The 11,489-nt window shown below is 38.3% G+C and overlaps 1 protein-coding gene across 2 annotated transcripts in view; it reads left to right on the top strand.

The window, feature by feature from the left end:
• The first annotated feature begins 4,726 nt into the window (after positions 1 to 4,726).
• LOC126779470 (transferrin-like) overlaps positions 4,727 to 11,489 on the top strand; it is a 49,686-nt gene continuing 42,923 nt past the window's right edge. The window contains exons 1-2 of one of the 2 annotated variants that reach the window (XM_050503464.1): positions 4,727 to 4,871; positions 6,284 to 6,404. In XM_050503464.1, the coding sequence (XP_050359421.1) occupies positions 6,320 to 6,404 (85 nt within the window). In that variant the 5' untranslated portion in view covers positions 4,727 to 4,871; positions 6,284 to 6,319. Of the gene's footprint in view, positions 4,994 to 6,283; positions 6,405 to 11,489 lie in introns of both variants that reach the window. The other variant, XM_050503462.1, reaches the window with a different exon arrangement.

The following is an 11,489-nucleotide window of genomic DNA, read 5'->3' as shown; positions in this document are numbered from 1 at the left end:
TAATGAAATCTAAAACAGTGTTATTTATGAAATATTTCTTTTTTCAATTTAAAAAAAGTTTAAGCGTTCGTATTTGGTAATATATAATGGTAATATATAATTGAGAAATATTCATACTTATTGTGTTTAATAAAACCATTATTTTTCGATGAAACAGTTATGCATATAATTTGTACGTTTAAGGATGACTAGCTGTGTCCGCGGTTTCACTCTAACTTAGAGAAATCCATAAGAGCAGACTTATTCAGTATATACAACATTTTTAGTATTAATTTCGCAAATAATGCATTATTTTAGAACCAATTTGTTTACCATAAAACAAGTTATAGTGACCTTAAAAGATAAATATGTGCTATCACGGACTTTTTTATAGAACTTTTCAGGTCGAACCAGCTGTTCACGAGATCAGCGCGTTTAAGCAAAGACACTTCAGCTTTATAATAGTATAGAATGTTAGAAAAGTTGAAGATGAAGTTAGAAAAGGTTGAGAAAGAAGCGAACGCGATGCTCGGAAACGAGGAGTTGTGGTCGGATATGGTCTTTTTCTGTGAAAGTATGATATGTGATGTGATAAAGGGAGGCCGCAGAGCGGGGACGGGAAGAAGATGCCGCTGCAGATCCGCTCCGCCGAAGAAGACCGGGGCGAAGAAAGGAGTGTTATGCGCATCTTCCTCCCTCGCCGCAATAGGCGCCGCCGGGTCACAAGAAGTGCATTTCCTCGACATATTCAAATCGACTTTGACTTATATACACTTAGAGGACTTGGTATATAAGGAACATGCAATCATTATACTAGACAATTACGCAGGACCTGTTATAGTACACAAGTGTGTGTGCATTCTCTGTTCCCTTACTTTTATAGTCCAATGGGACGGTAATCACAACAGGCGCAGGAACATCAGCTCTCAGAGATAAAATATGTATCAATCAAATCAATCAACAGCCAATCGTTGTCCACTGCTGAACATAGGCCTCTCCCAAGGTGCGCCAAAGCTCCCTGTCCTCCGCCTTCCGCATCCAGTTGGTGCCCGCCACCTTCTTAAGGTCGTCGGTCCACCTGGCTGGAGGGCGCCCTACGCTGCGCTTGCCGATTCGCGGTCTCCACTCTAGGACTCATCTGCTCCAACGGCCATCGGTCCTACGACATACGTGACCAGCCCGCTGCCACTTCAGCCTGCTAATTTTGCAAGCTATGTCGGTGACTCCGGTTCTTTTCCGGATAATCTCATTTCTGATCTTATCCTTCAAAGATACTCCGAGCATAGCTCGCTCCATAGCACGCTGAGCGACTTTGAATTTGTGGACTAGTCCCGCAGTTAGTGTCCACGTTTCGGCACCGTATGTCATGGCAGGTAAGACGCATTGGTTGAAGACTTTCGTCTTCAAACATTGCGGTATAGACGACTTGAGGACTTGACGAAGGTTGCCAAATGCTGCCCATCCCAAGCGAATTCTTCGATCGGCTTCCTTCTCGAAGTTGTTCCTACCGACTTGTATTATCTGTCCTAGGTAGGTATATTCACTAACAACTTCGAGAGGTTTCCCCTCGACGTATATCGGTCCCGGCACGACATGCCTATTGAACATGACCTTGGTCTTGTCCAAGTTCATACCGAGACCGACACACCGGGAAGACTCGCCTAGGCTACGCAGCATTTCGGTGAGTTGTTCCAGCGACTCTGCTATGATGACGATATCGTCGGCAAATCGAAGGTGTGAGATGTACTCGCCGTTTACATTGACTCCATACCTAGTCCAATCCAGCGTCTTGAAAACGTCTTCCAACGCGTTGGTGAACAGTTTCGGGGATATTACATCCCCCTGTCTCACCCCTCTGCGCAGTTGGATCGCCTTCGTCTTACAGTCCTGGATGTGGACAGTCATTGTAGCGGCGTTGTACAGACATCTCAGTACCTCGATATATCTCCAATCGATATGACATCTCTGCAATGAGTCGAGCACTGCCCAGGTTTCGATGGAGTCGAAGGCTTTCTCGTAGTCCACAAATGCCATACACAGCGGCTGATTGTACTCTTCGGTCTTCTGCACAATCTGCCGAACAGTATGGATGTGGTCCACGGTGCTGTAGCCTGATCGAAAGCCGGCTTGCTCTGGGGGCTGGAACTCGTCAAGTCGTCTGGCGAGACGGTTCGTGACGACTCTTGAGAACAGCTTATACACGTGACTCAGGAGGGAGATTGGTCTGTAGTTTTTCAAGAGGGTTTTATCACCTTTCTTGAAAAACAGTACCACCTCACTCCCGCTCCACGTTTCCGGGGTCTTGCCATGTTGGATGACGGAATTAAAGAGGCTTGCTAGCTCTTTCAGGACCGGAGTCCCGCCTGCCTTAAGCAACTCTGTTGTGATTCCGTCATCTCCCGGAGCTTTGTTGTTTTTAAGCTGTTCTAGAGCCGCCCTAATCTCTCCTTGGTCAACGACCGGGAGCTCCTCGGAGTAATGGCGCATAAGAGGGGCGCGCTGGTCATCAATACTGATTCCCACGGGTTTATCCGATCTTGAAGAGAACAACTGCCCATAAAACCTCTCTACTTCTCCGACAATCTCAGGCCTAGAGGTAACGACCCCACCATTTTCAGTTTTAAGTTTTGTCAGACGCGGCCTCCCAAACTTGCGAGCGAACACTTTCGATCCCCGATTTTGCTCAATCGCAGCCTTGATGGCACGGGTATTGGAGCGTCGGAGATCGCGTCGCGTCAGCGTTTTTATTATTCGATTTAAGGCCTTATCTGACAAAAACGATGGTAGTTCTCGTCGTTTTCTCATGAGCTCGAGTGTCTCAGCAGAGAGTTTTGGTGCGTTGTCTCTTCTCTGTGTGTGTCTGTGACCAGCGTGTCGGTTCTCTCATCAATGCTGCTTATGGTTTCCAACGCGGTGAATTGATTTTGAAGTTCCATTTGGAACTTTTCGGAGCCTTGAGCAGCTTGGAGCATGGTAGGTCGGAGAGTAGACCTCATCATTCTCGATCTTTCGGCTTTTAAGTTGATATTTAGAGTGCCTCGAACCAAGCGGTGATCACTTCCGGTATTAAACCTGTTGATCACTGAAACATCTCTAAATATGTGCCTTCTATTCGAAATGATAAAGTCTATCTCGTTCCTTGTCACGTTATCGGGGCTTCGCCAGGTCCACCTCCTCTGAGGCTTCTTTTGAAAGAGAGAATTCATCAAAAAAAGCCCCTGCGCTTCGAGAAAGTTTACCAGCATTTGCCTCCTGTGATTTCTGCAGCCCAAGCCGTAAGGTCCGACTTTCGATTCACCGCTATCTTGTACTCCCACTTTAGCATTAAAGTCTCCCATAACAACATTGTAGTGGGCCCTCGAGGTGTCGTTGAGGGCCTTTGCGATGTCCTCGTACATCGCTTCGACCACATCATCAGAGTATGTCGAAGTTGGCGCATATACCTGTACGACCTTCAGGGAGTACCTGTCGGAAAGTTTTAGGACAAGGTACGCTACCCGGTTCGACACACTACTGATTTCCACAATGCTGCTAATGAGATCCTTTTTGACTAGAAAACCGACACCACCCTGGGAGAGGTTATCACCTTCGCGGAAGTAGAGTAAGTTATCGGACTCTAGAGTTATCGTGTCCTCCCCCTGTCTTCGGACTTCAGATAACCCCAGTATATGCCAGTTTATATGACTTAACTCTACTTCTAATTCGGCGAGGTGATGGTCCAGCCTCATCGAGCGTCCATTATACGTTGCCATGTGCAGTCGTTTTATACGGTAGCCTGCCGTGAACCGGTGATTCTTAGCACCCCCTGCCCTGCTGTTACTTAGAATTACTTAACCGAACCACTTAATATGTTTTTGATTCACCCGTCTTTGAACCTGAGCCGACATGCTCAGTGGTTAGAACGCGTGAATCTTAACCGATGATCGTGGGTTCAAACCTGGCCAAGCACCACTGAATTTGCTTGTGCTTAATTTGTGTTTATAATTCATCTCGTGTTTTACGGTGAAGGAAAACATCGTGAGGAAACCTGCATGTATCTAATTTCACTGAAATTTTGTTACATGTGTATTCCACCAACCCGCATTGGAGAAACGTGGAGGAATAAGCTTCAAACCTTCTCCTTAAAAAGAGGAGGCCTTAGCCCAGCAGTGGGATATTCACAGGCTGTTGCGATGCGATACGACGTCTTTGAACCCACGACCTCGGTATCTACAGCCTTATGAGCTAGTTACGAAACCATCGAGGAAATATTAATATTAATGATAATATTAAAAATATTTATGCACAATAATTTATACAATAAGAAGGTACTTGAATAAATTGTATACAATCGTCGTGTATGTAGTAAACATAGCTTACTTTATATAGACTAGTGTCGGATAATATATAACTGTAACAGCCTGTGAATGTCCCACTGCTGGGCTAAAGGCCTCCTCTCCTCTTTTTGAGGAGAAAGTGGTGAAGGAACCTTCTCCTCAAAAAGCGGATAATATATAATTGTTATCTATTCATATTTAAAAGGTCCTCTATATTTTCTCTGGCAAAGACTAGTAAATATACAGCCAAAGTTTTTTGTAAATACCCATTGAAAACCTGCTTTGACTCAGTAACTTTGTTTAAACTTTATTGTCCTGACTATTTGTAAAGATGATATTTTCATATAACTGAGATTTAATTTACACGTCTTTCGAAATAGGTCGGCTTATTCAACTATATATATACTAATTTGCCTTGACGCATCAGTTCGAAGCGAGTTCCTACCGCGATATGTCGTAAGACGACTATGAAAGAGAATATGTGTAGAAAACGCGGTTAAAGTTTTTTTTTAAATAATTTAAATATTTTGCCTGTACAGGTTAGTTCATAGTGCTATAAAAAAATTTAAAAAAAAAGTTTGGTGGGAAAATAACGTAAACAATTGTGATAAAAATGAAATTATTTTGTTTTATATTTTTTTGTGTCGGTGTACGATTGGTTCAGTTACAAGGCCTGGGATCGGGTTCAGATGGAAAATGTAAGTGATTTTAATTTTTAAAACTAGTTTTCCTTAAGTTCATATAAATTTGAATCTGAAATTCTTTCGATTTTTATTTACAATTTACTATTTTGAAAGTTTCATGCTCTTTTTTAATTAATATATATATTTAGTTAAGGTATAAGAAATAATGAATTCATTATATTCCATTAAAATATTATTAATACTACGTGATTTCATAACTTAGGGTTATAAGCATTTATTCCCATAAGAAATTACACTGTTCACATAAAATGAGATTTGCAATGAGATTTTTTTTTAATTATACAGACGCAAACATGAGCAATTATTAAGCTTAAGGTACTTATACCATTAAAGTTATGCCTATTAAAGTTATAGACAACAGGAAAAATGACATAATTATATTAAGAGAAATAAAACACATCAACTTTTTGTGTAAAAGGTATAATTATTTTTTATTGTATTAGTAAATGATTATTTTAAAAAACTATAACAATATTACGCTTATAGATTTTGCAATTATTGAAATAAAAATGGACACAAAGTTAAAATGAGCGGGTTTTTTGACTGCGTAATCTTAAACAATAGATCATCAAAACTTACTCAAGTTTGAACTTAATTTTTTAATTAAACGAAAAATATTAAGGTCGGTGCTACACGAGCGGATCAGTGTTTCCGCGTCGCTTCGCACAGGTGCGATCTATTCTTCAAGTTGCTTAATTAAGCAGCCGTTATCGATACGCGTTACACAACTGTATTATACAAACTAATATGTTTCCGTAAAGTCGAAAAAACTTTACAAGCGTACAAGCGGGTTGTTTTATTATCACACTAAGCCTAGTCTTGATTATGTATTAATTACTCTATATTACCATTACAAAAAGCCGAGATGGCCCTGTGGTAAGAACGCGTGAATCTTAACCGATGATCGTGGGATCAAGCCCGGGCAAGCACCACTGAATTTTCATGTGCTTAATTTGTGATTATAATTCATCTCGTGCTTTACGGTGAAGGAAAACATCGTGAGGAAACCTGCATGTGTCTAATTTCACTGAAATTCTACCACATGTGTATTCTACCAACCCGCATTGGAGCAGCGTGGTGGAATAAGCTCCAAACCTTCTCCTCAAAAAGAGGAGAGGAGGCCTTTAGCCCAGCAGTGGGACATTCACAGGCTGTTACGGTTACGGTTACCATTACATACAGCCCTCTGGCGTGGCGCCAGTTGATGCCCTTATATCATACTTTATTGTACACCACAAAGATTAAAAAAATAATAATTATAAGTCAAAAAAATTAAAAAAAAAGTTTGGTGGGAAAATAACGTAAACAATTGTGATAAAAATGAAATTATTTTGTTTTATATTTTTTTGTGTCGGTGTACGATTGGTTCAGTTACAAGGCCTGGGATCGGGTTCAGATGGAAAATGTAAGTGATTTTAATTTTTAAAACTAGTTTTCCTTAAGTTCATATAAATTTGAATCTGAAATTCTTTCGATTTTTATTTACAATTTACTATTTTGAAAGTTTCATGCTCTTTTTTAATTAATATATATATTTAGTTAAGGTATAAGAAATAATGAATTCATTATATTCCATTAAAATATTATTAATACTACGTGATTTCATAACTTAGGGTTATAAGCATTTATTCCCATAAGAAATTACACTGTTCACATAAAATGAGATTTGCAATGAGATTTTTTTTTAATTATACAGACGCAAACATGAGCAATTATTAAGCTTAAGGTACTTATACCAGGTACTTATATAGTGTAGCATAGTCATCATATAATATTATAGTGTAGCATACAGCTTTAGTGACCTTATCGCTTGGCGATCTCTTCCAGGCAACCAATGGTGTTAGGGATTACCCATTGGATATGAGTTACAAGCAGGTGGTACATATAATAATAATAAATAAAATAACAAATCTATAACAAAACGAATAAATAAATAAATGACAATATAAATATAAAATACACATATCAACCCTTCTCTTTCTTTCTCCAGTTTTCTGAAGTCTAGCGTAACTAATCAAAGACGTTGAGATTTGTCATAGGCGTTTTATTACATTTTACTGATGGGACAAATCTTTTTTGATGAAAACTTGATGAAACCTTAATCAATTATACCCATCAACCTTTCTCATGAATCATTCCGTCCATTGGTGAAAAGCGTATGAGTAGTTCGGTAGTTTTTGAGTTCAGGCAGACAGACAAACAGACGCGGCGGGGGACTTTGTTAGTAACATAATTAAAAATACGAGCATAATATCCGTATTTAATTTTATATTTGAACTTTTATTCATAACAATAGAATTGCTTTGAGCATTTTTGTAACAATTATATTATTCTTAAAAGATAATTATATAAAAATATACAAGGAAGTAGAATTGTTTGCGATGACTAAGGTCTTGAAAACTATTGTAGTGTCTTGCAAATTAATTATTTGTACAATAGTTTTTTTTTGTTATTAAGTGAGCAGTAATTATAGAGTTTAGACGAAATAAGACAATATAAAACTATGATAAATACATTCGTGCGTAAACTGCAACGTAAGCAGCCTATAAATGTCCCACTGCTGGGTTAAGTTCTTTGAGACTTAGAGCTTTTTCCACCGAGCCACTTCAATACGGTGGATGATGATGATTTATCATCCGATTCTGATTTTCTCAGGTAATGTGTGCAGGCCCGCGTGGGTGGGAACTACCCACTCATTAGATATACTGCCGCTAAGCAGCAATACTTACAATAGTTGTGTTCCGGTTTGAAGGGTAAGTGAGCCAGTGTAACTACAGGCACAAGGGACATAACATCTCAGTTCCCAGGTTGGTGACGCATTGGCTATGTAAATAATGGTTATTATTTCTTACATCGCCAATCTCTGTGGGCGGTGGTGACCACTTACCATCAGGCTCGTCCGCCTGCCTATAAAATAAAAAAAATATTTGAATTAAATGCCGGGAAAAAAATCTATGCTATAATATTATAAATGCAAAAGTACTAAGTAAGTAAGTCTGTCTGTTACGCTTTCAAGATCAAGAAATGGAACTGATTTTGAAGAATTTTGGTATGAAGGTAGCTTGAGCCCCAAGGACGAACATTACTACTTTTTATATCCAACATCTCCCACACACGCGGGCGTATGCGACCGAAAACAATTGAATTATAAATACAAATTCATCATTCAATAATTCAGTAGTGCGTTATCACCGTTTCAGATTGACATATGTTAACCACTGAGCCATCTCGCTCCATTCTTGTGTTCATTTATATTATTAGGTATAATATTCCTAATTATCTTTGATAAATAGTTTCGAAAATATTTAGAAAACGTCTTTCATTACTGGTGACAAGAGGGCTGGGCTTTCAACCCGAAGGATTCGGAATAGCGATTCAACGAAGAAATGCTTCACGGTTATGATTTGTGCAGCTTATTTATAATTTTGATTTGTATATACTTAGTACTTTTCACTCGCGGTTTTCCCGCGTATGAGAGGGAGGGTAGCAGTGTATCCCTTCAACGTATATGCAAAATGTTTTGATGATCGGTGGAGAAGTTAAGACGTGAAAGCGTGGAACAAACAAATCCACTTTCGAATTTATAATATTAGCAAAAATTTATGGCCTCGATCTAAATATGCCTTATGTATATAAATGTAATAAATACACATATAGGCTATGTTATGTATATCTGATTAATATATTTTAAGTATATTTGTATATGACTAGGCTTCGCCCGCTCGTGGGAAGAAAGGCGGCTGTCAGGTAATCTATGTTCTTTTCAGTATTGGGCAACTTATTAAACCTCGTAATACGCAGGTGAAGCCAAGTGCGAATACCAGTCAAATATAAAGCACGTAAGGCTCTTAATTTCACCGCCATTTGCCGCACAGGTGGTGTCGGATCCGTACCATATGATTATAAGAATGAGGGAATCTAAATACACCTGTGTTGACACGCTACAATATCTCCTACCAATTTCGATTTTCTGTTGAGATTTGAGAAGTGACTTAGGCAAATCAGGGACAATTATACTAAGAAATTGTCACTTTATCGTAATCGTTGCTGCTTATCCGTTTTCCTCTTCTTTAATTTAATTATCGACTATTGGCATAAAAGATTGGTTTTGATATAACGGTACATGTGATCATCATATCGGTTCCGTTCCGATCCGAATAAATATTAATATAATTGAGCCGGTTGGCGTGGTTCGTAGATACTTGCCTTTCACGCCGAAGGTTGTGGGTTCGATTCCCACCCAGGACAGACATTTGTGTGCATGAACATGTCTGTTTGTCTTGAGTCTGGGTGTAATTATCTATATAAGTATGTATTTCCAAAAAAAAGTAGTATATGTAGTATATCAGTTGTCTGGTTTCCATAGCACAAGCTTTTTATAAGCTTAATTTGGGATCAGATGGCCGTGTGTGAAAAATGTCCCACGATATTATTATTATTATATAGAATAGTCAAAAATTGATTGGAATTGAATCGGGAACGTATCATAGTAGTTATATATTAGTATAATGTGCCATGTATATTCTGTTGAGAATGGCTAACATAGGCAAAATTGAACTTATTATCGTCATAACAATCGTTACAATAATTATTAGCTTTATGAAGGCATGAGGCTAATATTCGTTTTCAATTATTATTCCGCTTTATAATAACGATGATAAATCACAATTTCCTGATTCCTTAAACAGGTATGGACTTCCCCGAACGCTAAAGGAGAAATACAAGTTCAGTTTACGTCATCATTTTCTGAGATTGTGTACTTAGGGTTGGCAACCGGCCGGGATTCACCGGATATGATATTTTTGTTTCTTATCTGTTTTCTTATAAGTTAACGTTCATTGATAATTATGTGAGGTAGTTTACTTCAGTAACAGCCTGTTAATGTCACACTGCTTGCTTGCTTTGAGGAGAACGTTTAGAGCTTATTCCACCACACTGCTCCAATGCGGTTTGGTAGAATACACATGTGACATAATTTCAATGATATTAGACACATGCAGGTTTCCTCACGATGTTTTCCTTCACCTTCAAGCACGAGATGAATTATAATCACAAATTAAGCACACGAAAATTCAGCGTTGCCCTAGTTTGAACTCACGATCATCGGTTAAGATTCACGCGTTCTAACCACTAGGCCATCTCGGCTTCTTATGTTATAGTTTACTTCAAATCTTGCAATCTACATGAGAACCACTTCCTCTTATCATAAGGTACCAGCTTGTAAGTTTGTGCTGGGCTTAGGTTTTTCGTTTTTGAGAGAAGATTTCGAGCTTACTCCACCAAGCCACCCAAATGGGGATTGGAGGATTATCTTATCCTTCGGAGTTGAATACATGTTGATCCGATTCCTATGAAAATGAATTTTTTTGGAAAGATGATTAGCTGGTGGTAGAACTTTGTGCAAGCTCGTCTGGGTAGGTACCACCCACTCATCAGGTATTCAACCGCAAAACAGCAGTACTTGTTGTTTTGTGTACTTGGTGTTGTTGTGTTCCGGTTTGAAGGGTGAGTGAGCCAGTGTAATCACAGGCACAAGGGACATAACATCTTAATTTCCAAGGTTGGTGGCGTATTGGCGATGTAAGCAATGGTTAACATTTCTTATAATGCCAATGTCTATGGGCGTTGGTGACCACTTACTATCAGGTGGCTTGTATGCTCGTCTGCCTTCCTATTCTATAAAAAAAACTCGATTCCACATCCATCATTGGCTTTTCAATCGTCAACTAAATAAAGATTATTTAGTATATAAAAACTTGTTTTTATACTTTTTTCTAATAAATGGTATATAAGATATTGATTAAGTTCTCGTCTAAATTAATAAATAATCAATTAATTTTAAGTCATTATTTATAAAAAAAATACTATATCCAATTATTTTTTTAAAAAATAAATATAGTATTTCTCAACTGGCAACCCTTATTCAACAGAGAAACCAGGTTAACGCAATATTTAAATAAGGATTATGTAATCGCCCATGTTTTAATTTCGTTTTCATTTCATATTGGACCTCATTGGAGATTATAATAAAAATTTATTCTTTTTTTAAATCTCTATGTATTTTGATTATATGCTGTAGTAGCGAATCGTCCCGGCTACGCACGGGTAGATAAGAAGAAAAAAATTTTAGATACGATTTCCGTAAAATCAGTTATTCTAAACAGACCTTTCGTTCAGAAGTTACGTCGGATAATAAGAAAAATGCCAAGGTGTTAGCGAACGACGGTTATCGGTATCGAATCGATGCGTGATCGTTGCCTTTTATCCGTTTTCCTATTCTTTAATTCAAATATCGACTATTGGCATAAAAGTTAACAAATAAGGTTTTGACATAACGGTATATGTTAACATCACATTGGTTCGGTTCCGATCCGAATAAATATAATCGGATGAATCGGAATCGTATCGTAATCGTTAAATATTAGTAGAATCAGTCCCTAATACTCCTTAAAAAACGGACATTGCTAATATTCTTTATATAAACATATGT

This window comes from Nymphalis io, chromosome 29 (genome assembly GCF_905147045.1).
Source record: "Nymphalis io chromosome 29, ilAglIoxx1.1, whole genome shotgun sequence".
NCBI lineage: Eukaryota > Metazoa > Arthropoda > Insecta > Lepidoptera > Nymphalidae > Nymphalis > Nymphalis io.
This window is presented reverse-complemented; position numbering and strand designations above follow the sequence as displayed.